The sequence below is a fragment of the Carcharhinus amblyrhynchos genome, chromosome 19, assembly GCF_965287045.1.
Source record: "Carcharhinus amblyrhynchos chromosome 19, sCarAmb.v2.hapA, whole genome shotgun sequence".
In the NCBI taxonomy this organism is placed as follows: domain Eukaryota; kingdom Metazoa; phylum Chordata; class Chondrichthyes; order Carcharhiniformes; family Carcharhinidae; genus Carcharhinus; species Carcharhinus amblyrhynchos.
Genome location: NC_137342.1, coordinates 26,278,895 through 26,305,965, shown reverse-complemented (window position 1 = coordinate 26,305,965; position 27,071 = coordinate 26,278,895). Strand labels below are relative to the sequence as shown.

Here is a 27,071-nt window from a genome sequence, read left to right as displayed (position 1 = left end):
ATTTGCTTTCTTTAGGCAGAAAGGAAAAGAAGATTTAATGGTTGAACAGAAGTTGAAAATGTGAATGCAGAGTACCTGTAGTTTGAAGTGAAAAGGAAAAGTGGCTGAAAGTGTCCATTTCTAATTATTCTCTCTTATGGCAAAGCAAATACTTGTAATTTGGGATTCTAAACTGGACCAATGACTTTTTACATGCATTGTTATCTTCATACCTGAATTAGAAGCTATGTCTGTTAAAAGACAATGGCGAGGATAATGTTGCCTCATTGGAAAGGGTACACATTGCTTTATGAGGCAATTTTTTTTCCTTTTTATATTACAGGGGATTATTGACTGAGAAAGCTGCCCCTGTGATGAATATTATACACAATATTTTCAGTCTGATTCTGAAATTCCGCAGTCAGTTGATTTCTCAGGCCTGGCAGTATGATGCTGACAAACAAATGACAATGCATCCCAACTTTGCCGTGATGCAGCAATCCTACAAGACATTTAAGCACTATTCACACTTCCTTTTCAAAGGTAGAGTATACATATTCACCTTTGCCAATTCCAGATCTGTTTAAGTCAGAAACAAGGTATATTGGTGATGAAAAATATTTAAATAAACATGTAACTTAAAACTTTGGCTGTCAACGTAACAAATGGTCTCAAGTAAATTACACAATTGTATGTAAACAATTCTGTTTGTTTTGAATCATTGTATCTAAAGTTAGATAATATTACAAGTCAAACCCAAAACCAGTAGTGTTACCTCCAATGTTGTATATTTTTCTGTTCTTGTGGGTACATAACCATAAAACAAGAAGTTTATAAACTAAATTGTTCAACATTGTGTCAGGTCATGATATTTAGAGTAGGAACCATTGTTATAACAATTCGCGGTTCCATGATATAGTGGGTACAATAACGCAGTGACTGCAAATGTCAGACGTGTACAGAGAAGATTCTACATTATAAAATGTACAAATTGTAAGATGCAATAGCATAATTTTTTATTCTAATCTTCTATACATGGTAAATAACCATTTTGTGATAACACGAGTTGGAATATTTTCAAAGATATTCCTTTACTCTGGTTAGTTCTGTTCTACATTAGAAAGTATAATTCTCTTTATTGAGTTAAAAAAGTTTTTAAAAATTTTTTTCCCCTTCCTAGTGGTGACTAAACTTGTCAATCGAGGATACCAGCCACATCTTGAGGACTTCCTGTTGAGAATTAACTTCAACAATTATTATCTGGATGTTTAACTGTTACATTCTTTGTAAGAATTACATTTGGCATGTTATTGAAAGCCAAAATTAAATTAAATCAATCTAATTTGAAGTAAATTATTAGTGATTGGTAAATTTTAATGTTTAGTCATTTTTAAACAAATTATGCATCCGAGCATTTGTATTTTGTGTGTATATATAACTATATATTTATAAATTTGTACCATAGGAAAATCAGTGGTACAGGACAACTTTATGCTAACAATAAAATACTTGGTAATGCACAGTGCAGCATTTGTAATGTATTCTGCAGATTTGATTAGCACGATGCTCTCATTTAATAACCTGCCATGTTTACAATTAAAACCATGTTTCTGAAGCTGCTTCTCTTAATGTGAGCTTAAGTTTTTAACTCCATGTCTTATTGGAATTACTTTAAATAAACAGTACATAACAATCTGAACAGTGACGCATTCACTTCCCATTCAGTTTTGAATTCACCAGGTTCAAGGAAACCTCTTGTTTATGGAGGCAAAACAAGATGCCAAGCTTCACTGCAAACCGTGGCCTGATGATGGATTTTCCAACTATCTTAGCACAAGCGTTTAGCAAAAATAAAGATTAGTTTACAGGCTAGGTCAATGTTGGTTTCATGTGTGAATCTGGTTTTGAGTGACTGCAGAGTTTGTACATTCTCCTTGTGTCTGTGTGGGTTTCCTCTAGGTACTCCAGTTTCTTCCCACAGTCCAAAGATGTGTAGGTTAGGTGGATAGGCCATGCTAAATGCGCGGGGTTACGGGGGATAGGGCAAAGGGGAGGGCCTCGATGGGATGTTCTTTTGGAGAGTCAGTGCAGACTCGATGGGCCAAATGGCCTCTTTGTGCACTGTAAGGGTTCTACAGTTCTATGGTTTACATTTTGACCATGATAATTGGATAACTAGCCAGGAGTTGTGACCTGGCAGGTGCAGCGAGAGCTGTTCATTTTCTTCCCTTTTCTCGGATTGGGGAGAATAGCGTTGTTCCTGAAAAGATTGGCTCTATCAACTCAAAAGGACAAGAGTTCCACACCCACCCAACCTGTAGAGAGTGCCCATCAGCCCGAGACTGCCTAAATGTAGGACTATGAAGAAAGACTTGTCAATAGCACCCTCTGCTTATCCCTGTCATCACTTTCCCATCTAAATAGGGCTTGGTATGTCTGATATCTTGGTTGATAACTTGCTGAACAACCTGCATACTGACTGTATTTAAATGGGCGGAGGTTGTGCAGAACTTTATTTTGTCTAAGGTAGCAAATACTACACCGGTACAACACATGCCACGAATGTGGCAGCTGAAAGAAAGCAGGCTTGATTTTGGAGTTGCCCTTCTAGGTGAACTGCAGAACAGACTGAAGTGCCTCATCAACCCTTGAGATCAGTGTCCACTGGGCACTATTTGTGACCTGCACTGTCACCTGACATCTAACTCAATGGGGTTTTGAAATCGGTGATCTTCTCCAACGTTGATTGCCAATTAAGGCTGACGAGCATCACTTAATAGTTGAAAAAATAAGTTTAATCAGTGTGTGCAATCTATAGGCACCCATTATGCCTTTGCTTCACTTAAATAACTGACAACCAAATTCTACAGGGAATATTCAAATTTAGCATTGTTTTAATAAGCCCAGTTCTTGTTCTCATAAATGCTGAGTATTTCTTAGGGTTAGGGCTTGATTTGACATTTCCTACAGCTATATAATTCAGTCCTTTGTGTTTAAATGATCTCTTCTAAAAATAAATCGGGATCAGCCATGATAAGAACATAGTGAGCTCGGGCCCATTCAGTCTTCCCTGTTCCTTTCCTTGATTTTGCTTAGAGAATCATGCAGGTAAAACTGAATAAATAAATCTGTGATTTTATCATAACCTTATCAATTTGGAAAGTTTCCACTTTGGGAATGACAGTGATTGTAGCATTTACAATGTGTTTTCCTTGTGATTGTTTTGGCACATTTACTGTACCATCTCCTGACGTGTACCTGATAACACGAGTATTAGTGCAAATGAATATTTTAGATTACAGGCATCTAAAATAGGGCGAACTATCAGCCAGTATTGCAACATCTAGTCTGATTAAAAGCCATTGGTATGTGTTATGAAACTTGGTACTCCACTCACCTGGTGAAGGAGCAGCGCTCTGAAAGCTTGTGATTCCAAATAACCTGTTGGAATTTAACCTGGTATTGTGAGACTTCTTACTGTGCCCACCACAGTCCAATGCTGGCATCTCCACATCCATATTAAAAGCAGAAAGACTATTAAACTTTTTTTTAGAAAAAGTAAAGTAAGACTGAATGTGCAATCTTCTCTATTATAAATGTACTCTGAGAAGAACTCAATACTACAGTTCAGAGTAAATTGCAGTAGGCTAGTGTCAGAGGAGGATTGTTGGATGTGCGTGCAATAGCCCAAAAAAAAAGCAACAGATTTACTTCTACTCCTATATCTCTAATGTAATGTTACCAAATCAGGCCCAGCCTTGGGGCTACCAATCTCCATTTTGACAAATCTAAATCAGGTGGAAGAGAGTTGAGAATAATTTGTGTTCAAACAAAGAAAGGCACATTACGCTTGTTTTAATCATTTTATTTTTGAGAAGACTACTGTTGTCGACTACTACTCACCGAAGTTTATTTATTTGATCAAACAGGTTATGACTGTGAGTCTATGCCAACAAAGTAAAAAATATTGAAGCAAAATACTGGGAATCTGAAATAAAAACAGAAAATCCTGGACGTGCTCAGCAGGTGAAGCCACATCTGTGGAGGGAGAAACAGTTGGTGCTTCACATTGATGGCCCATCTTCAGACCTTCTGATGTGACATCATTACCTGAATTGTTAATACTGTTTCCCTCTCCACAGACGCTGTTGGAACTGTTGAGTATTTCCAGCAATCGCTGTTTTTATTTTCAAAAATACTTAAGTTTTATTAAACAAGCTAAATTATAATCATCAGTGGTTAACTACAAAATGTTTATCATTCTTTAAAACTGCTTAGATAATAATAGTTTTTTTTTGATAAAGATGTTTATTTTATTGTTTCAACACAGCTAGCAAGAGATTAATATAAGAAGGAATTTACACTGATGCAATTTTCAGCTGACTGACTTTCAGTGAATATGGTACCTGTTTCCAAGTTTTCCAGTGCACTCCAGACATCCAGCCTATGTTATTATCTTTTGAATGCCAGTCGCCATTCAAATCTGCCATTCCACATTGACTAAACCACCAACCACTGCCAAGCATGACACTGCAACTTTCAATTACAATGTCACCAAATATACAGGGGTTGCAATCATCGTTGTCGTTGTCATAAGTACTGAACTTATGACCGTTTTGGTCCTCTTCGGGTGGTTCTGGTCCTCTGAATGCATCACCTGAGCACAAAAGAAAAGTGAAAGTTGCTATCAACATTTATGCAGTCATAGTCAATGTTGAACTACATGAGTAGGGATTCTACCGTGAAGATTACGCTTGAATACTGATCATATTACTGGATCCCTAAAATTGTCCTTGCAGCAAAAATAAAGTATAACCACCTTGAACCTGTGTAAGCTATTACCAACAAAGATAGCTTTTAGGGACAATGGTCTTCGTTACTTGATTTATTGGAATATAAAACACAACTTCCTTTATAATTTTATGAATGACTAGACTGATTGCCAAGAACTGGGGCTTAATGAACCTAATAACAATAGACAAGAACGTTATGACATTGCTGATCGTAATGTGGAATATGCCTATATGAGGATTGCTGCTACTTAGACTGGATATACAATCCTTGCCAAACAAAGCCAACAAATTGGGAATTCTATGTGACAGTGTGGCACATTACACTATTTCATCTCATTTGAATCATTGCAAGATTTTTCTTTGATGTTAATGTAAGTTCTTTGCTCTTAATTTATGATAAATCTAAAATATTTTGCAAATGTGATGACAATTGAGCCAAAGCATCAGAAACGCGGCATGAAGAAAAATGAAAATTTATATAACATCCCATTACTTCCTCGTGATGTCCCAAAGTGTTTTAAAAACACAGTACGTTTTGAAATGTCACTTGTCACATAAGGAAGTGATCTGTATGTTTTTCCAAAGGTACAATGTGTTGTGATAATGAAAGATTTTGATGTTCGGTGCAGGAATTTTTTTTCTAAAGTTTATTTATTAGTGTCAAAAATAGGCTTATGTTAACACGGCAATGAAGTTACTGTGAAAATCCCTTTGTCATGACACTCTGACGCCTTTTCAGGTACACTGAGGGAGAATTTTACATGGCCAATACACCTAACTGGCATGTCATTCAGACTGTGGGAGGAAACTGGAGCACCCCAAGGAAACTCACGCAGACATAGGGAGAACATGCAGACTTTGCGCAGACAGTGACCCAAGCTAGGAATTGAACCCAGGTCCCTGGTGCTGAGGAGCAGTGCTGTACTGCTCAGCCATCCTGAAATTGCCATCTGCCATGGCAGGATTTATACCCATTTCCCCAAAACAGTAGCCGAGTTTCTGGATTAATAGTCTAGTGACAACACCACCAGGCCATTGCCTCCCAACAAGCATGCTGCCAAGAGCTCTAAATTGTGTGATTAGATTTTCTACATCCACATCAATGGCTACTTCAGTTTAATATGCCATGCAAGCAGCACTTCTAATCAGTAAAATTCAATAGACTATCGGCCTAGATCATGTACACAAGGGCATGAATCCACAGATGCCTGAGTTAGATTGAGCCAAACTGCTTTGTCATAATGAACACATCTCTACCTGCATTTCCTGAGTAATTTCCCAGATGAAGTCTATAAAACTCTGTTTCGTTGTCAATCCGGAATTCAGAATACTCTGCATGTGCACTGCCATCTTCAAAATCCTTTAAATCTACCCGGAGTTTAAATTTCTTGCCCGGCTGGTTTATCAGCGAGTAAATGTTCTCCAGTCCCAGCCAATGTTCACCTTTACGAATGAAGAAACTCCCAAGAGTTACTGAGAAAAGATCATTTCGGTGAGTTTTTGTAATAGGTTAGTACACTTTTTGACATAAATGTCATAGATACTGGGGGGAGTCTCCAGTTAAATGATCAACAGCAGAGGTGGGGTTGGCTTTGTATTTTCTCCTGTAAGTATTTCTCATAAAGCTATTTTACAACCTATTTAAGATATTTTTCTATGGATGGCAAAACTATTAAATCTTTCATCCATGGTTGTAACACCATCAATATAAGGACAATAGGAATCTCAAAATCTGAAATATATTTAGCCTCTGCTGCCAGAAAGCTCCAGTTAATTAATAAAACGTGGCCCCAGCTTCGTAGTTCTGAGCAGGGACTGCTGACACAGTCTGTTAGTCATTACCTCTCGCTCACTCTTCCCTTCCTCTCGCACCACTTTCATCAATCCCTCTACAATGTTGTGATTTGTGCTATCAGGGTGCTGGTTTTAAGACTCAGATTTATACAGTGCCTTTCACAATCACTCAACATCTCAGAGAAACTTACAGCCAATGAAATGCTTTATAGTCATTGGAGATTTGATAGAAGTATTCAAAATCATGAGGTGTCTGGCCAGAGCAGATAGGGGAAAAAATTGCTCCCACTCGTGAAAGGATCGAGAATAACTGTGCATGGATTTAAATTAGTTAAAAGAAGCAAAAGTGATATGAGGGGAAACATAGTTATACAGTGTGTGGTTAGAGTTTGGAATGCACTGCTTGTGAGTGATGTGGAGATGCTGGTGTTGGACTGGAGTAAGCACAGTAATAAGTCTCACAACACTAGGTTAAGGTCCAACAGGTTTTATTTGGTAGCACAAGCCAAAAGCTTTCAGAGGACTACCTTTGAGAGTGACAGGCTCAATTGAAGCATTCAAAAGGGAATGAGACTTACATTTGAAATGGAAGGATGTGCAGGGTGAGGGGCAGAAGACTGGGGGAATGGTATGAGGCAAGGTGCTGTTTTGGAGAGCCAGTGCAATAACAAAAGTTCAAATGGCCACCTCCTGGACAGTAATGACTCTCTGGTTCTGCAATGCAAGTACACAGCAGCCAATTTGTATTCAGCAAGCTCCTACAAACAGTAATTTGATAACGATTGCATAATTGTTTCTGTTGTGCAATGTTGAATGAGGGACAGATGCTGGCCTGGCCATTAGAAATAACTCTTCAGCTCTTCACTGGAATAACGCCATGGGATCTTTTGCATCCACCTGCTAGGGCAAACAAATACTTGCATGGTTTAATGTTGCATTGGAAATACAGCATTTCTACCAGTGCTGTACTCCCCCTCAATACTGCACTGGAGAATTGGAAAGACAACATTTCCATTCTCTTAATGCTAGACTTGAGTAATGAATTAACAGCATTTCTACCAGTGCCATACTCTCTATCAATGATACACTGGAGTGTCAAGTCTTGAAGTTGACTCCACAACCCTTGGAGGCAAGAGTGTTACCAACTGAGTCATGATTGATGTACAATCTTGAATAATCCACAATTTCCTCAAGGGAAAAAGAAAACCCTGAAGTATCCTCTTTGGCCTCAGCTGGAACTAACCTTTGTCACTAACTTGCCCTTTTCTTTGGAGACTGTCCCTTGCTCATCCAGTCTATCCATAGTTTTGGCTACCTATTGAAGTCTGAGCTGAGCTTCTGATCCCATTTCCTTCCATGTGAAGGCTGTCTGCTTGCAAATCTTTCAAACCTCTTCCTTCTCCCAATCCATCTTCTGCTGACAAGTTCTGATGACATTACTCCAGATTTCACAATCCTAAGGATCACTTGACTGTCTTCTCAACCTCTACCAGAAACTTCAGATCATTCAGATTTTGTCACCAATGTCTTATCCTACACTAAGTGCTCACTGATCACCCCAGCCCACACTGACCTATATTAGCTACCAATCCTTTGATTTAATCAATTATTGTCACATGTATTGGGATACAGTGAAAAGTATTGTTTCTTGCTTGCTATACAGACAAAGCATACCATTCTTAGAGTACAGAGGGGAGAAGGAAAGGAGAAAGTGCAGAATACAGCCATAGCTAGGGTGCAGAGAAAGATTAGCTTAATATATGGTAGGTCCATTCAAAAGTCTGATGGCAACAAGGAAGAAGCTTATTCTTGAGTCGGTTGATACATGGTCTCAGACTCGTGTATTTTTTTTCCAACAGAAAAAGGTGGAAGAGAGCATGTCTGTGTGCATGGGTCCTTGATTGTGCTGGCTGCTTTTCCAAGGCAGCGGGAAGCGTAGACAGAGTCAATGGATGGGAGGCTGGTTTGCGTGATGGACTGGGCTATGTTCTCAACCCTTTGTAGCTTCTCTGTAGTTTCAATTTCCTGGTATCTCTTTGTCATGATGTGGAGATGCTGACATTGGACTGGGGTAAGCATAATACGAAGTCTCACAACACCGGGTTAAAGTCCAACAGGTTTATTTGGCTGCCAAATAAACCTGTTGGACTTTAACCTGTGTGGTGAGGCTTTTTACTATCTCTTTGTCATCCTTCTAATTTGATCCCTCCATGTCCCTTGCCTCTCCCAATCTCCATAACCTTTAGCAACTCTTCGGTTTCCACCAACTGTCCAGGGGGGTTTTGATCAAATAATTTAAGTGGGAAAGAGATCACTGAGGTGTGCTCTTAAACTGCAAAACTGCTTCAGTCATCTTGGTAAAGAGGTTGAACTACACCTGTGGGTCAACCCACAGAACATGCACTGCAGCGATTCAAAAAGGCAGCTCACTACCACTTTCTCAAGAGCAACTAGGCATGGGCAATAAATGCTGGCCACAGGCGTGTCCATCCAGAAGAACACTAAAGGGCTAACAGACAATTAAATTGCTTGCTGGTATCCATTAAAGATGATGCATAGGTAATGCTTCATTTAATTCCTTCTCCTGAGAGCAAATAGCTGAACAGAGCTAAATAAATCTTTGTTGGGGATTTGGTTGATTTGGGTGTACATTATTTATTTTTATAATTTTAACAGATGGAAAAAAAAGTTAAATATAGAATTTTCAATGTTTCTTTTCAAAACTTGCTATTAACCAAATTGTTAACTTTGTGTCTCACTTATCTTTGGAGCTGAGGAGTACATATTGTTCCAGGAGTAGAGAATACTTACAGCTCGGATGTCCAAATCCCTCCTTGTACTCAGCCCAATTTTTGTGAAAATCCAGGGAATCTAGACCATTTCTAATTTGGAATACTGTCCAACCTCCATCATCCTCCATGTCACAGAATACCTATAATGTACAGTTCAGCAACATTAATTCTACAGTATGTTGTTGGGGAAATGCCCTGAGAATTCCTTTACATATATCCTCAAAACCGAGTCAGTAGTTACATTAATAAAAACTAGGTTAAAGCATCATCAACATAACACTACAAACTAAGTGGTAAACCTCAAATAGTTTGCGGATGAACAGTTAAGGTAAATGATTAAGGACTTGTCTGCTGGTCCTTGATGAGTATTAGGAATAATCTTGTCAACATTTAATCCCAGTGTCATCACAATGTTTACTATGAATTATATCTGGAAAAAACACTTGAAAAATTACCTTTGTAAAAACAAATCCAAATGTTACTTCATTACGGTTGTTGCAATTGTGATAGCCATGACATAAGGAACAGTTTGTGAAACACGAAATGAGAACGCTAAGTCTTTATATGATGTGTCTGGCTACAGAAAAAAATTAAGGGAGACTTTCATGGTTTAATTAGCTTAGACACCTAAAAACATTTCTTTTTCCACAAATCTGCAGTGGCGTAAATAATGTTTTCAGTTTCTTTCAGATCACTCATTACTAAAACAACACCTTTTTAAACAAATCATATTAATTGGAAAATCAGTGTCCAAAAATATATATAGAATTTAGTAGGCAAAGAACTGTAATTTGCTGGTACAGCAGATAATAAAGAAAGCAAATGGAATGTTGGCATTTATAGCTAAAGGAATAGAATATAAAGGTAAGGAATTATTGCTTCAATTATACAAGGCATTGGTGAGGCTGCATCTGAAATAATGTGCACAGTTTTGGTCCCCTTATTTGAGAAAAGGTATAATGGCATTGGAGGCAACTCAGAGGAGTTTCACAAGATTGATTCCAGAGATGAAGGGTTTGTCATATGAACAGAGATTGAACAGTATAGGCCTATAGTCTCTGGAATTTAGAAGAATGCGGGAAATCAAATCTGATATCTTATATCAGATATACCTCCAAACAATGAAACATGTTACTGAGTTTCCAGATCTATCATAAATAGAACAGATAATGATAATTAAATACCTTAAATGGTTTGGATTTTCCTATTGGCAGAATTGCATAGACACCACTTGAAGCATTGGGAAATAACGCCTTGATGTGTGTACAATCATTCCCTTCAAAGTAAGATTGAGATTTTGAAACCATAATCAGGCTTGTGAAGGATATATCAGCAATAAATGAACTGTATTAAAATACAATACAGATCATAAATGGGTAGCATACAAGTCACGGTTTAATTTGTCATAGCACAGTGTACTTAAACTACAAGATTAGTCAGCAAACTTGAAAATCGAGTTGGAGGGGAATTTGGCCACATTGTATGTAAGGATTAGAGTAAGAGGCTGAGGACACAGCCTTGTGGGGCACTGATGTTGAGGATGATCGTGCAAAAGGTGTTATTGCCTATCCTCACTGATTGTGGTCACTGGGTTTGCTCCTTAGTGTCCCAAGATGCATGGGATAGATGTGTTAATGGGGTAAGCGTATAGGGTTACAGGGATAGGATGGGGGAGCAGGGAGTTTAGGTCTGGATACCCTGTCAGGGAGTTGGTGCTGACTCAATGGACCGAATTGCCTTTTCTGATTTCTAGGAATTCTATGACTCTATTACGATTAGACTGCAAACTCCACACTGTCACACAAGGCCAGAGTCGAACGCATGTCCCTGTCACTGTGAGGTAGCAGTGTTAACCACTGTGACACCGTGCCACCCTTATCAGGGAAGGCAGAATCCATTCATTTTCTCCCCTCCAATCTTGCGCTGAAAGCTAATTTTAATACTGTTCCTGTGCTGTTGCTACTACCATCACCCTGGTCAAGGACAGCCAATTCAACCATTGTGGATGAAACCTTCCTTATCTGTAAAACTTTGCTACTTATTAATGATTACATGTGAGAACTGACCAAGAAAGGCATGGAAGCAATATCTAGATGTCTTTGTTCTTGTGTATTTATGTAGAACTAATAACCAGAAATTCAGAAAAATTATACATCGTAAAAAGAAATTGAAGCATGTGGCAGCATAGTTTGGGTGAGAGATGCCACTTTTACCCCTCTGCTATGAAATGGAAAGAATTTTTATAAACCTGCAGAGCACCAGGAAAGCTACAATTATGTAATGCGTTCTGAAAGTAAATTGGTTAGCATTTTAAGAAGTTTTGCTTAAGTACCTTTCACTTTGCATTCATCACCATCACAAGTTTTAGGAGCTGGACTTACATCCACCAGCTTTTTTTCCTAAGAGAAAATGAAATTATTAAAAAAAGAAACTGGAGCAATAACTTCTATTAAACATTCTGCATGCTGCTCAGATTGATTGTAATAGAAGATGCTAGGAATAGGCCCATCATTACCAGCACAATTGTTCAGAGGAAATGTTCAGACCTAAGAGCTTTAACCACTCTTTTTTGGATACTAATGGACCTGCTAAGGGAGGATTTATGGTCCAGTGGGTAATGTCACTGCCTCTGAGCCAGAAGATCTAGATTTGAGTCCCACCCCAGGACTTGATGCCCAAGGAAAGTGTATTCATAATGCGATCAAACAGATTGAATGTCAACCTACAAAATCCTTCCAAACATGCCAATGACTGGCGGCGTGTGGAAGAGACTCCTGATCAACCACACTGGATACGGAGTGGCATGCCTCAAGCTATAAGCCCCTGGCGACAGACTGGTGACCTGTTCCAGGAATTGCTAGCTATGGAAACAGACAAAAGTCTGCCTTAGTGCACCACTATGTGCGGGAAGAGAGTTGGAACAGGGCTTCCAACCTTTTGCTGACATTTATTTTCTTGTTATTTTAATGTTGAAGAAATGTGGCAATCGTTTGTAACAGAAGAATAGATTAGAGGCTGCCAGTAGGTCTATATTAATCAAACATGAAACATTGAATCTTAATTTGAAAGTGTAATGTGTTAATTTTTGGATGAATGTGAGTCTGAATGGGGTTTTATTATTTTTATTTTGTGTGTTACTTCAACAATTGCACTTGTAGAGTGTTGTAGCAAGGATATATGAGGCAGAGTTTTGACACTGCCACCTGGGTGTTGATCACAGGCTGGTAGAGCATAGAGGGGAGAACCTGCCAGCATAAAGTGCATAAAGGCAAAGTACTGTGGATGCTGGAAACTGCATGCCACATAGAAAAACCACTGGATTTTCTTTCCGACAATTTAAATGAAAGGAATATCAGCAAGTTCTGCTCCCCGTGTATGATCCTCCATGTCAGCTTTCCCGCTGCCTTGGCAGGCTGAACATCCACAACTATAACCTGAGTGCTCAGGTGCAGCAGGCATGGCTCTGGCTACTGCCCTAGTGTGAACACAGAGGTCTGACTTCATCACAAGCAATTACGGTGATAATGTTTAAGCCTCAATCTTGGAGTAAACAGAGAGCCTTCCTACATCTAATGCAGTAGCAGTGTGTCTTGCTTTGGAGTGGGCTGTGTCCATGAAATCTAAAAGCTGAATTTTCATTACACCCTGCTAAACAAGGCTCCAAGTGCAATCACTGGAATTTGTGAAACATTGAAATTGTTGACCATGATCAGTCGTTTAAGCGTTTAAAAAGACTCAACGTCTTTTGCAAGCTTTTCAGGCCATTTTCACATTTTCTTTCTCTTGTTCACCGAATATTATTGCCAAACCAAGGAGTTAACGCTGCATCGTAGATGGAATTGAGACAACAAGTCTTGCACAACTTTCTCACTAGGCAACCGCTCAAGAGTTTGCAGTGTTGTTGCACTCCAGAGTATTTGCATTCATTTTGCATATCTGGGCTGAGGTTTCATAAATCATATTTAAGCAAACACTTTGTATAATTCTGCAGAATTTGCTAAGGTTTCCTCTCATTTCCCTTATGTGTTTTTTGGACTGTGAGCAAAGAAAACTCCATGAGTAATGAAGCTCTTAATGTGGCGCAGACTATGTTTAGATACATGAATTTACATTACTTATAGTGTTTTTTTAGATACATAGATTTACAAAGCAAACTTTAAAAATTTTAGTATGGCTTCTCGGCCTTCTGGCGAAGATCGAGTGTAGTATCGACATGCTGTGCTTGGTTCAAGTCATTAGGTTACATTTTAGCTTCATTTGAAGCAATTTATAAAAGTGGCATCTCGGTCTTTTGGCTAAGATGCAAATGAGATCAAGCCTTGGAGGAGGAACTATACGTACTCCAATCAGCTTAGATCATGTAGATCAAGCCCAAGACAGGAGGTGAGAGTCCTGTCTTGTCAGCTTGGATCGGAAATGTCCCAAATTGTTGAGACTCTGAATTGGACTTGATTGGATTGGATTGGATTAAATTTTTTAAAAAAATTTATAGTACAACTTCTCAGCCATTTGGCTAAGATCAAGTGTAGTATTGATGTGCTGTACTTGTTTGAAGTCATGAAGTTACAATGAGGCTTCATTTGAAGCAATTTTTTAAAGCAGCATCTCGGCCTTTTGGCTAAGGTGCAAATGAGATCAAGCCTTGGAGGAGGAGCTATGCCTACTCCAATCAGCTTGGATCATGTAGATCAAACCCAAGGCAGGAGGTGAGAGCCCTGTCTTGTCAGCTTGGATCAGGAATGTCTCAACTTGTTGAAACTTTGAATTGGGCTTTGATTGGATTGAATTGGATATATAAACAAAAAAAAATTATAGGACAGCTTTTTTGATGGACTTTTTTGAGTATCTGAAGTAGATGTATATATATAACATACAAATAAATTTGGTAACCATTTTATTATTTGTTCCTCAAAGAAAGTTTGTTTCTAAAGTGCCTCACATATAGTATTTCAAACTTGAGGTTGAACAAGATGGAAGAAGACGTCAGGAAGATAGGCAAGTAGCAGATTGGCCTGCAAAGCTTCTAAGACTGTGGTCATGGATCAGTAGGATGTATGTTATAGAGCCTCACCACGTAGAACAAGGATACCTACAGCCCAGCTTCCCATCAGTTGTCTTGTGAGGAGGGTGCTATGGAATGCTAAACAGGGAAAAACTTCCACACCTATCTCCTGCTGTTGGATACCCACTCCAGCAAACATTAAACAGGTGATTGGAGAGTGTGCCATTCCACATTAACTCACAGATACTGGCCAGAATTCTCCAGCCGTTCACACCCCACCACCACCACTACTGCCAGAGAAAACAGAGAACTGGGCACTCAGCCAAATCTCCGTTTACTGTGGTGGGACCAGACAATCCCAGCTGCAGGCGAGGCTGGAGAAACCGGGGCACCATTTAGTTCCTCGACGCATTATTTTAAGTGTTCCTGATATCCCACACTCTTCATCAGTGCTTGGGTCAATCTTGATGATTGACCTGACTTTCCAAAGAGGTCAAGGATCAGGTTAGTTTAAAAGGAAAGATGCATTCTTATTGCTGTTATGCTGGGACTGTCATCCCAAATCTGTCAAGTTTTGGTCATTTCTGAACCATCCTTTCACTAGCCTTCCAATTTTCCTCCAGACTTTATGGACAATATTTGATGTGATTTTTTTAAGCGACATAGTTGCCTACAAACGAACTTTGAATGTAACTTTGATCAGTTTGATACTCTTTAAATGAAGTAATATTCACTTTCGCAAAGAAGCAACAGCATGTGTTAGCAATAAAGAATGCAATGAAATGATAGAAATCTTGGGGTATTCTTACCATGACGCAAATGGATAGGAAACTCAGGAATAATGCAATATTTAGCAAAATGGCTTCTGGCTTCATCAATGGGGACATAACTCTTTGTTGGTGCACAAAAAGAAAAGACACGACAATCAGTTGAGGCACAGTATTCAAGTAGTATTTATAAAAACGCTTGTGTTAGTCCAAAAGTAACTACACCATTTCTGAATAGGCTAAGAAAGGCCTCAACCATCAGATTATAAAAGCACCATCAGTGGTGTGGGTATCTCATTATTATACAAAATAGTTTTATAGTCATCAAAGAATAATATGAATTCCTGGTGCTGTTTTTTTTACAGAACACAATTCAAGGATTCATTTCCTTCCTGGCACTGCTGTCTCACAGCACCAGGCACCCGGCTTCAATTCTCGACTTGAGTCACTGTGTGGAGTTTGCATTTTCTCCCATGAGAGATTAGTGGGATAAATGCATGAGGTTAGTGGATGGAATTGGGAGGTGGGTCTGGGTGGGATGCTTTGTCGGAGAGTTGGTGCAGACTCGATGGGCTGAGTGGCCTTCTTCTGATCTGTAGGGATTCCCTGTCCATGAGTCTGCAACAGCTCGCTGAAGGAACTCTCTGCCTAATCCCATGTGTCTACATGGGTTTCCTCCAAGTGCTCCAGTTTCCACCTACAGTCCAAAGATGTGCAGGTTGGGCTGATTGGCCACGCTAAATTAATCTTAGTGTCAGGGTATTACCAGGGTAATATGTGGGGTTACAGGAATAGGGCCTGGGTGGGATTATGGTCGGTGCAGATCCGATGGGCCAAATGGCCTCCTTCTGCACTGTAGGGATTTTATGATTCCTTGACCTTCCATCACTTTCCACAGAATAATGAAAATCTGTCGTAAGCTGTTTAAAATGTAACTTCTACATTGCTATCTCAAAAAGTAGCTGATATGGAAATTCACTCTTCAAAAGCAACTTGGTTGCATACTATACAGAGAACATTACATTCTGTTCAAGAGCCTTAATTCAGCAGTAGCTCAATATCTCGAATCAGAAGATTTTAAGTACTATTCCACAGAAAGAGGAACATAGTCTAGGCCGGCAACTTTCAGCACAGCACAGAAAGAATGCTGCAATGTCAGAGGCCCTGTAACTTGAGTGAGTTGTTAACACAAGGCCTTTTGTATTCTCTGAGGTGGCCTTCTTACTAGATCACCTTTAGACATGTCCTGGTCAGGAGACAGAATGGAAGGTTATAGCCTAGATTAATGTACACAAGGGGAAGGAAGAGTTTTCAAATAAAAGGAAGGAAAGTGCTGTCAGTTACTTTGTTGTTGGAGGCAGATGGAACTGAGCCAGGCTAGACATTTTGTTTGTACACTTAAAGGGATGAACAATGTTTTTCAGGAACTTCACTCTTCCACCCATACATCAATCTTTCAAAACTTACACCAATGCAGAATTGCTACCATTATTAATCTGCAAGAATGTAATGTATTCAAGAGATGGCTAGATATAGCACTTGAGACAAATGGGATCAAAGGTTATGGGGAGAAAGCAAGATTAGGCTATTAAGTTGGCTCAAAGGGCCAAATGGCCTCCTCCTATCTTCTATGTTTCTATGTAAGAATTATGCAGGCTTTTATTCTCTCGAATTCAGAAGGTTGAGGGGTGAGTGATCTGATAGAAGTCTACAAAATATTTATAGGGGAAGGACAGGGTGGATAAGGCTAAACTGTTTTTATTAGTTGGAGGCTCTAGAACCAAGGGCCATAATCTAAAAATTAGTGCCAAGCCATTCAGGAGAGCTGCTAGGAAACACTTCTACAAGCAGAGAGTTGTGGATGTTTGGAACTCTCGTCCTCAAACAGTGGTGGATGCTGGTTCAATGATTAGATTCAAGTCTGAGATAGACGATTTTTTATTGAGCAGGGGTATCAAGTGATGCAGGCCTAGGGGAGGTACGTAGAGTTAGGCTGCAGACCAGCCATGATTTTACTGAATGATGGAGTGGGCTCAAGGGGCTGAATGGCCTACTTCTCCTCCTATGGTCCTATGAAGTGTGATTATGCATCAGTCAAAAATATAATCTAGCAAATTGGAAACTATACAGTTTCAGAGATCAGGATCAAGAGACAACCATGGATTTCATTTATACTAAAAACATTTGCATCAGGTTCCATTTATACTGGCTCTGTGGTTAAACGCTTAGAAGATTGAAAATGTAGGTAATAGTGTCAGCAGCGTGATCAGAACAGTTTGCTTTCTGAACTGGACTACACATTACTCACACTTAGACAGTGATTTCCCTGTAAACCGTCATAATAATATATTCTATGCCTTGCAAACCCTCATCTTGGGGCCAAAGATATCAGAAACAAAGTCTTGTGATCTTGAACTCCTTGACAGATCCTGGTACAAGTTTTTTTACCCAGAACATGTGTTGAATGATTATGGATTGTGGGATTAGTACAGCTAGTGGGGTGAGTTTGTAACCATAAATTGGATGAAATTAGATGGATGAAGCGAGATAAAAAGAGAGAGAGGGGGTAAGTTAAACCTGCTGTTAGATCCGTTCTTCTGTGGCAGCATCTTAAGTGGGCTGGTGCCTGTCTGTTCATTTGGCCTTTAACAAACCTGTGAGCATTTGACTCCACATTTAAACTCTTCCTTGTGGCATTTCTGTCTACAATATTTCAAAGGTTAGACTTCACAACAACATAATTAAGTGGCAATTTTCACTCTTGCAACAGGGAAGAGAATCAAAAATTATTTTTTAACCATAAAAAGGTCTTTATTATGGACATAAAAAATAAAGAAGGCTAAACATTTCTGCATGGCAAATTTTATTGAACATTATACTAACTTGACTAGTGATCTTGACTTCCATTTAAATTTTTCCTTACAGTTAAACTGGAGAAAATGAGAATATCAGCTGACCAGAGAAAGTACATTCAGGCCACCAGCCCTGATAGTTCACAGGATGTTTACTGTACTCAGTATTCTGCCTCAGACCCTTGAGAACATATTTATAAATTTCTCACTCACCTTTGTCTTGAGCAGAAAGCTTAAACCAGACGATGTGTGTTTATTTTGAACTGTCACCAATCTTCACTCTCTTCACTCCAGTTAAGCGTTGGGAAACTCCAGTCAATAGAAGTTATTAGTGCTCCCAAGAAAATGACTGAAGCTCCTACCCTCCAGAAACATACAAACCTCTCTTGTTCAGTGCCAAGCAGCAAGCTGACACAGTCGTCCCCTGGTACGTCTACAGCCTGTCATCAAAGTGTTGGCTGCAGTGAAAGGAGTACTGTGATCTCAAACCCAAGTGGGTGCAGCACTGGGACATCAATCAAATCCTGAGTTCCACAACACTGCACAGAATGGTGCGTTATTCCACAAGAAAGGAGCAATCACACCGTCATGCCTCATTTCTAATGAACATTCGTAATTCTGCTGAGATTTCTAATGTTCTTCATGTTGTGCCTGACAGATTTTATTAGTCACATACAAAGGATAATGTAGCTTTCTCCAGAAAGTAGAATGCATCACATACGTACATCAAGCAGTGTTAAATAAACACTTAGAAATTATTCAACCTTCCCATTTCCTATCCCTGTCGACCCAATGATTACAATGTGTCTGAACAGCTCCAAAATAACACTTAATTCAACAGCCATTAACCCCATCACTCCTGACCTTCTCTTTGCTTGCTGCAGCATATTCTACTCAGAGAGTAAGTCAAATAATTTCACTTGCTTAAGGCTTCTTTATTGCTGTCCTGAAACGTTCCACCCAATTGAACTTTCACCTTCAAATTTTCATAAAATTGCAGAGTTCCGTGTAAAATTAAACAGGAAAAAGAATATGCAATGGTTAAGTACAGAGCAAAGGGAGGCATTTGCAGAGGGAAACGATAACCTAGAGGTATTATCACTAAACTATTAATCCAGAAACTCAGCTAATGTTCTGGGAACTCGGTTTCGAGTCCCACATCGGCAGATGGTGGAATTTGAATTTAAACTGGAATTAAGAATCTACTGGTGACCATGAAACCATTGTCGATTGTTGGAAAAACCCATCTGGTTCATTAATGCCCTTTAGGGAAGGAAATCTGCTGTCCTTACCTGGTCTGGCCTACATGTGACCCCAGAGCCACAGCAATGTGATTGACTCCCAACTGCCTTCCAAGAGCAATTAAGGATGGACAATAATGCTGGCCAGCCAATGACACCCGTGTCCAACGAATGATTAAAAAAAGGAAATTGATAAACTCGAACATACATATAGAGAGTGTGAATGAATTGAATATACTATATATAAAATTTTAAGAAATAATGGTGGAATTTTCCCAGGAATTGTAGCGGATGAGACAAGACCATACAAAGGTCTGTTGACTTCAGGTGGGATTTTCCGGCCTTGGGGCAAGTGGGCTGGAAAATCCTGCCTATTGTCTTTTTTTAATTCTTTTATGGGATGTGGGCGTCTCTGGCTGAGCCAGCATTTTTTGTCCTTCCCTAATTGCCCTTGAACTGAGCAGCTTGCTAGGGCATTTCAGAGTGCATCTCAACCACATTGCTGTGGATCCTACGACGGCCAGGTCAAGATGGCAGATTTCCTTCTCAATTTGTATCAAAGTACTTTCCATTGAACTGATCGTAAATCCTATATAAATTGTCACCTTTTCCATGTTTTAAAATATAATAATTTATACTTGCATTGTTTCTAGTTTCTATCCTCATGTTCTTTTGATCATATCTTTTCTATGGCATCCACCCCTTCCTTCCTTGCAACCTTGTAAGGTTAAGGCTCATGGGATACAAGGACAGGTGTCTAGATGGATTGAGAACTGGCTTAGTAACAGGAGACAGAGAGTAGTAGTGGAAGGGTCCTTTTCTAGCTGGAGGTCTGTAACTAGTGGTGTGCCGCAGGGCTCCGTACTGGGACCTCTGCTATTTGTGATATACCTAAATGACTTGGGAGAGGGAGTAAGTGGTGTGATCAGTAAGTTTGCAGATGACGCGAAGATGGCTGGACTTGCTATTAGTGAGGAGCAGTGTCAGGCAATACAGCAGGATATAGATAGGCTGGTATATTGGGCAGAGAAATGGCGGATGGAATCTAATCCAGATAAATGTGAGGTGATGCATTTTGGAAGAAATAATGTAGGGGAGAGTTACATGATAAATGGTAGGCCTATTAAGAGTATAGAAATGCAGAGGGACCTGGGGGTGCAAGTACATAAGTCCTTGAAGGTGGCAGTACAGGTGGAAAAGATGGCAAAGAAGGCCTATGGTATGCTTGCCTTTATAGGGAGGGGTATAGAGTATAAAAGCTGGCGTCTACTGTTGCAGTTGTATAGAACGTTGGTTCGCCTGCATTTGGAGTACTGCGTCCAGTTCTGGTCGCCTTACTTTTGGAAGGACGTGGAGACCCTGGAGAGAGTGCAGAGGAGGGTTACCAGGAAGCTGCCTGGTATGGAAGGGCTGAGCTATGAGGAGAGATTGGGCAAATTGGGGCTGTTCTCCTTAGAAAGGCGGAGAATGAGGGGAGATCTAATAGAGGTGTATAAGATTATGAAGGGTATAGATAGAGTGAATAGTGGGAAGCTTTTTCCTAGGTTGGATACAAAAATTATGAGGGGCCACGGGCTTAGGGTGAGGGGGGGCGAGGTATAATTTGGATGTTAGAGGTATAATTTGGATGTCACACAGAGGGTGGTGGGGGTCTGAAATGCACTGCCAAGTAGGGTGGTGGAGGCAGTCACACTAGAGTTGTTTAAGGTTTACTTAGCTAGGCACATGAGCAGACTGGAGATGGAGGGATACAGTAGACTGTTCTAAATAAAGATCAAGAGCCTTGGGGCGTCCCTGGGAATCAATTGATTCCTATGGACCTTCCAACATATTTCATGGCTCACTTGTCTTACGTCTGAGCTTCTGGGGATTCCATAAATGTCTAAAGTTGTGCATGTTTATTGATGTCTTTTATTTCACAGGTGATTCGGTCTGCCTTGTTGTCCAACAAGGGGCATACACGCAATGGGTCGTGTGAGGGCTGCTCTTGGATATTGCTTCGAGAATTGCCTAGTGCTTCACGTCGTTAGTGTATGCTTAAACTGGACCATCTGACGGGCAACACGACAGCTCAGTGACTATCACTGTTTGCTGTGCAGATACATGGATTTGGGCCAGTGTCTGTGGGAGTTTGCACATTCTCCTCGTGATTGCATGGATTTTCTTCAGGTGCTCCAGTTTCCTTCCATACCCAAAAACGTGCTCTTAGGCTGATTGGTGTAACAAATTGTCCCTAAATTAGTCTTCCCTCAATCTTCCCCAATAGGCGTAGACAAAGGCCATAGGTAGAAGATGGCACTCACAATGTTAAAACGGCGGCACGGGCTCATTGGGCCAAAGAGCCTGTTTCCCGTGCTGTGTTGTTCTTTGTTCTTTGTTTGTTCTATTCCTATAAACTGCCGACTACACAGCTTCCTTTCACAGCCCATATGTTAGCTCATTGACTGTTAACAATCAGCTAACATATGGGCTGTGAAGGGAAGCTGTGTTGAAACATGGGGTTTCTGAACATTAAAGACAGTCCCAGGAACACAGACTGAGGTCACTTTAATAAGACTACGAAATGTCAAGATGCCCATATTGAGCACTTCTCAGTTTGAGCTCTTTCCTCCCATTTCAATTAAATGGAAGACAGTTCTCTGATTATTGATAGTAACCCTTTTCTCTGTTGTTGGTACTTGTTCGCCCCTCTTCACAGGTCCTCTTGTCCTGCTCCTGCCTTCATCAGCAGGTGCCCCCCTGCACCCCGCCCCACCCCCCCAACAATACTATCCATGCTCGATGTCACTGTCCTTGCAAATTACCACCACATCTCCACTTCTCTTTCTTCTCCAAAGTCCTTGAAAATGTTACAAAAGCAAAATATTGCTGATGCTGGAAATCCAAAGTAAAAACAGAAGTGCTGGAAATAATCAGTAGGTCTGGCAGCATCTGTGGAAAAAAGAACAGAGTTAATGGCCCATACCTTCTGTACAGAATCCTGGCGTACGAGATTGTGCGCCACACGTGCATGTCGGAACAATATTGGAAGTCCTGACACAGGGACATGTGCACTGGAAGCACGCCAAGTTCAATGCTCTAGTTGGATTTTTTATAATTGTCCAGATTGAAGCACTGCACTGAAGTGCCTCAGAGAAAAATGATGTGACAGCACTATTGTCACTTACTAGCTCTGATGATTGATCAGTATTTAAAACATAGAAATCCTACAGTGCAGAAAGAGGCCATTTGGCCCATCGAGTCTGCACCAACCACAGTCCCAACCCCATATCCCTACATATTTACCTGCTAATTCCCCTAACCTACACATCTCAGGACATTAAGGGGCAATTTTTAGCATAGTCAATCAACCTAACCCGCAAATCTTTAGACTGTGGGAGGAAACCGGAGCAGCTGGAGGAAACCCACACAGACACAAGGAGAATGTGCAAACTCCACACAGACAGTGACCCAAGCCAGGAATTGAACCCAGGTCCCTGGAGCTGTAAAGCAGCAGTGATAACCACTGTGCTACTGGGCCACCCCATTTATTTTTCTACATTAATGCAATGTGTAGAGGCAGCAGACATTCTTTAGGCAGATTATGCTTTTTATAAATATGCTTAAAAGATGTTTAAAATATATATAATGAACAGAAAGTGAAAGAAATTACAGCTTTGTCATGACATTCTATTAATTCCATTAAAATTACATTCATATATGACAAAGAGTATTTGAAGTATCTATAATAAGTTCCACTAAAGTTCATATGAATTTTGTTATGTATTTTAAGTAGTATTGCTTATCCCAATTTTGAAAGTTTTCCTGATGCTGTGTTGATTCTTAGATCCCCCTTAAGCTATAGGGTGAAATTAGTTTTACAACTACAGGGAGAACTATGCAACTTGGCTATTTCAAACGCTTTAAGGAAGTGTAATCCTTAAGATGACATAAATGGATGTGAACTATCTATCTGATAGGTATTGCAGAATCCAGTGCAGATTGAGAGTCTGGAGTCATGTTCCACCACTACTGGTACATTGTACTTTTAACTTTGCTTCTTAACACCACTGAAGCTCTTTTGAGGCTTTGAAGTAGGTACAGAGATCATGAAAGAGGAATCAGACTACACGTGAAATGTGAAATTAATATGTCCAAACCTTGCCCTCCTGCTCCCCACATCCTCCCCTCCTTTCTTCACCCTTCCCTTTCCCTCCCCTCCTCCTCCTGACTCCCTGTCCTCCTTTACTCTCTCTTTTCCCCTCCCCTTCCCTTCCTTCCATCCTCACCTCCTCCCTTCCTCTCTCCTTCTTTCCTTACCCCTTCCCCTTCCTCGTCTCCACCCCTCCCCCTTTTCCAACCTCCTTCTTCTCCCCCCACCTCCATCCCTCCCTTCCTCATTGTTTACAGAAAGACAACAGAACTGTTGCGTTAAAGTTTTTAAAAAATTATTGCAAGAAATTTGGTGAAGATGAGGCAATTAAATGAAATGTCACACTGCAGCTGCTGAAGTTAAATGTTTAGTTAAATGTTAACATGGTATCAAAGCTTGATAATGTTATATTTGTTAATGAATGTTAAAGTTTACAAAATTCTACAAATGTTTTATTGAAACATCAAATCACAGAATCTAAATGAGATAATTATAAATGAATAACATAATTTAAGTAAATAAGGCAGAAGAATACTAATGATAAACACATGATGGTTTAGATATTCCATGGCCCAAAATGTGAACTCCCCTTTGCTCAACCTCATGTAACAAAATATTCAATCACAGGCTGAGAGGTTCTGATCTCTCTTCTTCCCAATTACATTTTTGTTTCCATATTCTAAATTAAAACATACAAACATTTAAATATGAATATAATGCAGGTTTAAATGGCAGTTCCACAAATTTAAATAAATAACAAAGCCCATGTTCACTTATACATACTAAATATTACTCATCTTCAATCATAAAATTAAACTAAAAATTACACTTCAAATGAGTGAATAACATTAGGATTAACTGCTTAAAAGAAATAGCAACAAAAAAAAGACTTTAAAAAACTTCTACATACCCTAATGTTAGCAAGGAATCCTTCTGATCTCTCTCTGCCTTCACTTTCAAACTGATGTTTCAAAGCTAGACCTCTATGGGCATTCCCAGTCTGGCCCAGTCATAAGAGGACGTGGCTAGAGTTCTCCTGTACCATGCTGGGGCCTGTGGAGATTGTCCTGACACAGGCCGAAGGCTGCCACAGTTAGGTTACGACTTTTGAACGCAGGTAACTTATGTCTGGTGGCCCATGGCTTTCTGTCACTCGGTGCAGGTTATTGGACACATCTTAGGTCAATGGTCTTTCAACAGATCATCTTGTAAATGTTCTTGCTTCCCTGATCCATGCCCATCTTTCCCACAGATCTATGTTTTAAACTTCTTCAGTCAGCTATTTACCTGGCATTACGGCAGCACAGTGGTTAGCGCTGCTGCCTCACAGCACCTGGGTTTGATTCCCGGCTTGGTTCACTGTCTGTGCTGAGTTTGCACATTCTCCCTGTGTCTGCGTGGGTTTCTCCAGGTGCTCTGGTTTCCTCCCACAGTCTGAAAGATGAGCTGGTTAGGTGCATTGGCTATGCTAAATTCTCCCTCAGTGTACCCGAACAGACTCTGGAGCGTGCCAGCTAGGGGACTTTTACAGTGACTTCATTGCAATATTAACATAAGACTACTTGTGACACTAATAAATACACTTCATTCTACACTACACACACTCCTGCCACAATAGTCCAAAGAAAAACCTCAAATTACATCCAACTTGTTCGCAACTACCTATTTCTCCTTATTTTCCTCAATCTGTTCACAGTATTTAACACTGTCAACTGTGCAGTCACCCTCAAAAGGTCTCCTCTGTCGCCCAGCTGGGTAGGACTGCACTCACTTCTCAAGTCTCAACTACGTAGCCATAGCCAGAGGATCTTTTGCATTGACTTCTCTTCATGTTACCTCTGGACTTCTCCAAAGATCCATTCTTGCCACTATTTTTCATCCATATGCTGCACTGCCCCTCAGCAACATTGTGAAAAAATGTGTCACGATCCATATATATCCAGGTGATCACCATCACCTCTCTCAACCCTCCACTGCCCTGATTTGTCATGTAGTTTGTCTAACATAAAGGGCTGGATGAGTAGAAGTGTGGAGTTTTACATCCTCGCTCATCCCGAAACCATAAAATCCTGCCTGAGGTTAATGGACTTTACATTGTCCGTCCCTCGGCTGCTTTGACTCCTGAGGCTGGTGGGACAGTAAAATTCCGGCTCTAATTTTTTAGTCCTCACTATAAACTCCATTCCTCAGTCACTGACTCCATTCTTCTCTCCCTGGTTATTTCATAAGATTGATCCAGATTGTCAGTCAGTTTGGCATCCTACTTGAACTTCAGCCAGGCTTCCTACCCCCTACCCATTCCATCCCCAAGACAACCTGGTTCCAACTTTAGCCTTTCCCTTCTTCATTCACTCCTGCCTCAATCTATCTGCTGCTGAAACCTTGCTTCTTGTCTTTGTGACCTCTAGTTGGCTATTCCACAGGACTCTTGGCTGGCCTCACGTGTTGCAGACTCTATAAATATGAGCACATTCAAAACTCAGTTGCAGATATCGGCAGTCTCACTCATCCCCCCTCTCGTACTGACTGACGCATATTCGCTTCTGGTCTGGCAAAATTTCCATCCTGGAAATTCAAATATGACCTGATACCTCCTTAACACTGAAAACTCTCCCAGACTACAATCCTCCAAGTTTTCTGCTCCCTTCCATCTTTGGCCAATTACACATCCCAGGTTTTTATTGTACCACCATCAATGTCATGCGTTCAGCGCTGGAGTGGCCTCCCTAAGCCTCTCTACCTCACTTTCCTCTTTAAACCGACTTCTTTAACAAAGCTTTTGGTCACCTGCCCAAACATCTTACAAGACTTGACATCATACTTTGTTTGATTTTACTCCTGGAAATACCGACTGTGTTGAACATGCTTTATAAGTTTATTTATTAATGTCACAAGTCGGTTTACATTAACACTGTAATGAAGTTACTGTGAAAATCCCAGTTGCCACACTTCGGCACCTATTCGGGCACAGAGGGAGAATTTAGCTTGGCCAATGCACCTAACCAACATGTCTTTCGGACTGTGGGAGGAAACCGGATCACCCGCAGGGAACCTCTGCAGGCACAGGGAGAACATGCAGTCTCCGTACAATGACCTAAGCCAGGAATCAAGCCCGGGTCCCTGGCGCTGTGAGGCAGCAGTGCTAATCACTGTGCCCTTTAAAAATGCATGTTATTGAAAGAAAACACGTGAGTAGTTTCAATATTATGCATTTTCATTATTTCTTTACAATTCAGATACGCACGTGAAATCTTTTATCAAAGATTTCATTAATCACTACTATGTTATTGCTAATGCACTCAGGCTTCAATATCTATTTGAATATAATTATAACCTACTTGTATCTTGCCATAGGGTTAGCTTACTGTTCCAGAGTGTTTGAACCCCCACTCTGAGAACATCATGTAGGTTAACACTTCCGTGTAAAAGTGAGAGAATTCTGCATTGTCAGAGGTGCCGTAATTCACATGCAATGACCCCCTTATGCCTGTTCAGGTGGCAGGACACAGCGGACAGAGTACCCTTCATCGTCTAGTACTTCCCCGGAGCAGAAAAGATGAAACATCTCTTCCGGAGGCTTCAACATATTGATGAAAATGAACATCTTGTCAAGGCCATCCCCATACCCCCACTTCTTGCCTTCAAACAACTGCACAACCTCAAACAGACCATTGTCCGCAGCAAACTATCCAGCCTTCAGGAGAACAGTGACCACAACA

General features: G+C 40.3%; 2 protein-coding genes and 1 non-coding gene across 4 annotated transcripts in view; 2 read left to right on the top strand and 1 right to left on the bottom strand.

The window, feature by feature from the left end:
• tubgcp6 (tubulin gamma complex component 6) overlaps positions 1-1,594 on the top strand; it is a 47,961-nt gene extending 46,367 nt beyond the window's left edge. Inside the window, exons 25-26 of the mRNA XM_080207392.1 lie at positions 323-522; positions 1,160-1,594. Coding sequence (XP_080063518.1) covers positions 323-522; positions 1,160-1,251 — 292 coding nt within the window. The 3' untranslated portion in view covers positions 1,252-1,594. The remainder of the gene's footprint in view (positions 1-322; positions 523-1,159) is intronic.
• A 2,278-nt stretch (positions 1,595-3,872) lies between these two features.
• LOC145355637 (angiopoietin-related protein 5-like) lies at positions 3,873-18,374 on the bottom strand. Of its 2 annotated transcripts, none has more exons than XM_080207879.1 (7): positions 18,193-18,374; positions 15,170-15,251; positions 11,691-11,757; positions 10,543-10,634; positions 9,378-9,498; positions 6,030-6,245; positions 3,873-4,636 (listed from the first exon to the last, which is right to left on the bottom strand). In XM_080207879.1, the coding sequence occupies exons 2-7, from the start codon at positions 15,245-15,247 to the stop codon at positions 4,338-4,340; spliced, it is 873 nt and encodes a 290-aa protein (XP_080064005.1). In that variant the 5' UTR covers positions 15,248-15,251; positions 18,193-18,374; the 3' UTR covers positions 3,873-4,337. The 2 variants fall into 2 exon arrangements, with proteins under 2 accessions (XP_080064005.1, XP_080064007.1); XM_080207881.1 differs by having other exon boundaries at positions 6,030-6,215.
• On the top strand, positions 13,852-14,050 carry LOC145355674 (U2 spliceosomal RNA). Its single transcript, XR_013889026.1, has one exon. It is a non-coding gene; the product is annotated as a U2 spliceosomal RNA (small nuclear RNA).
• Positions 18,375-27,071: the final 8,697 nt, after the last annotated feature.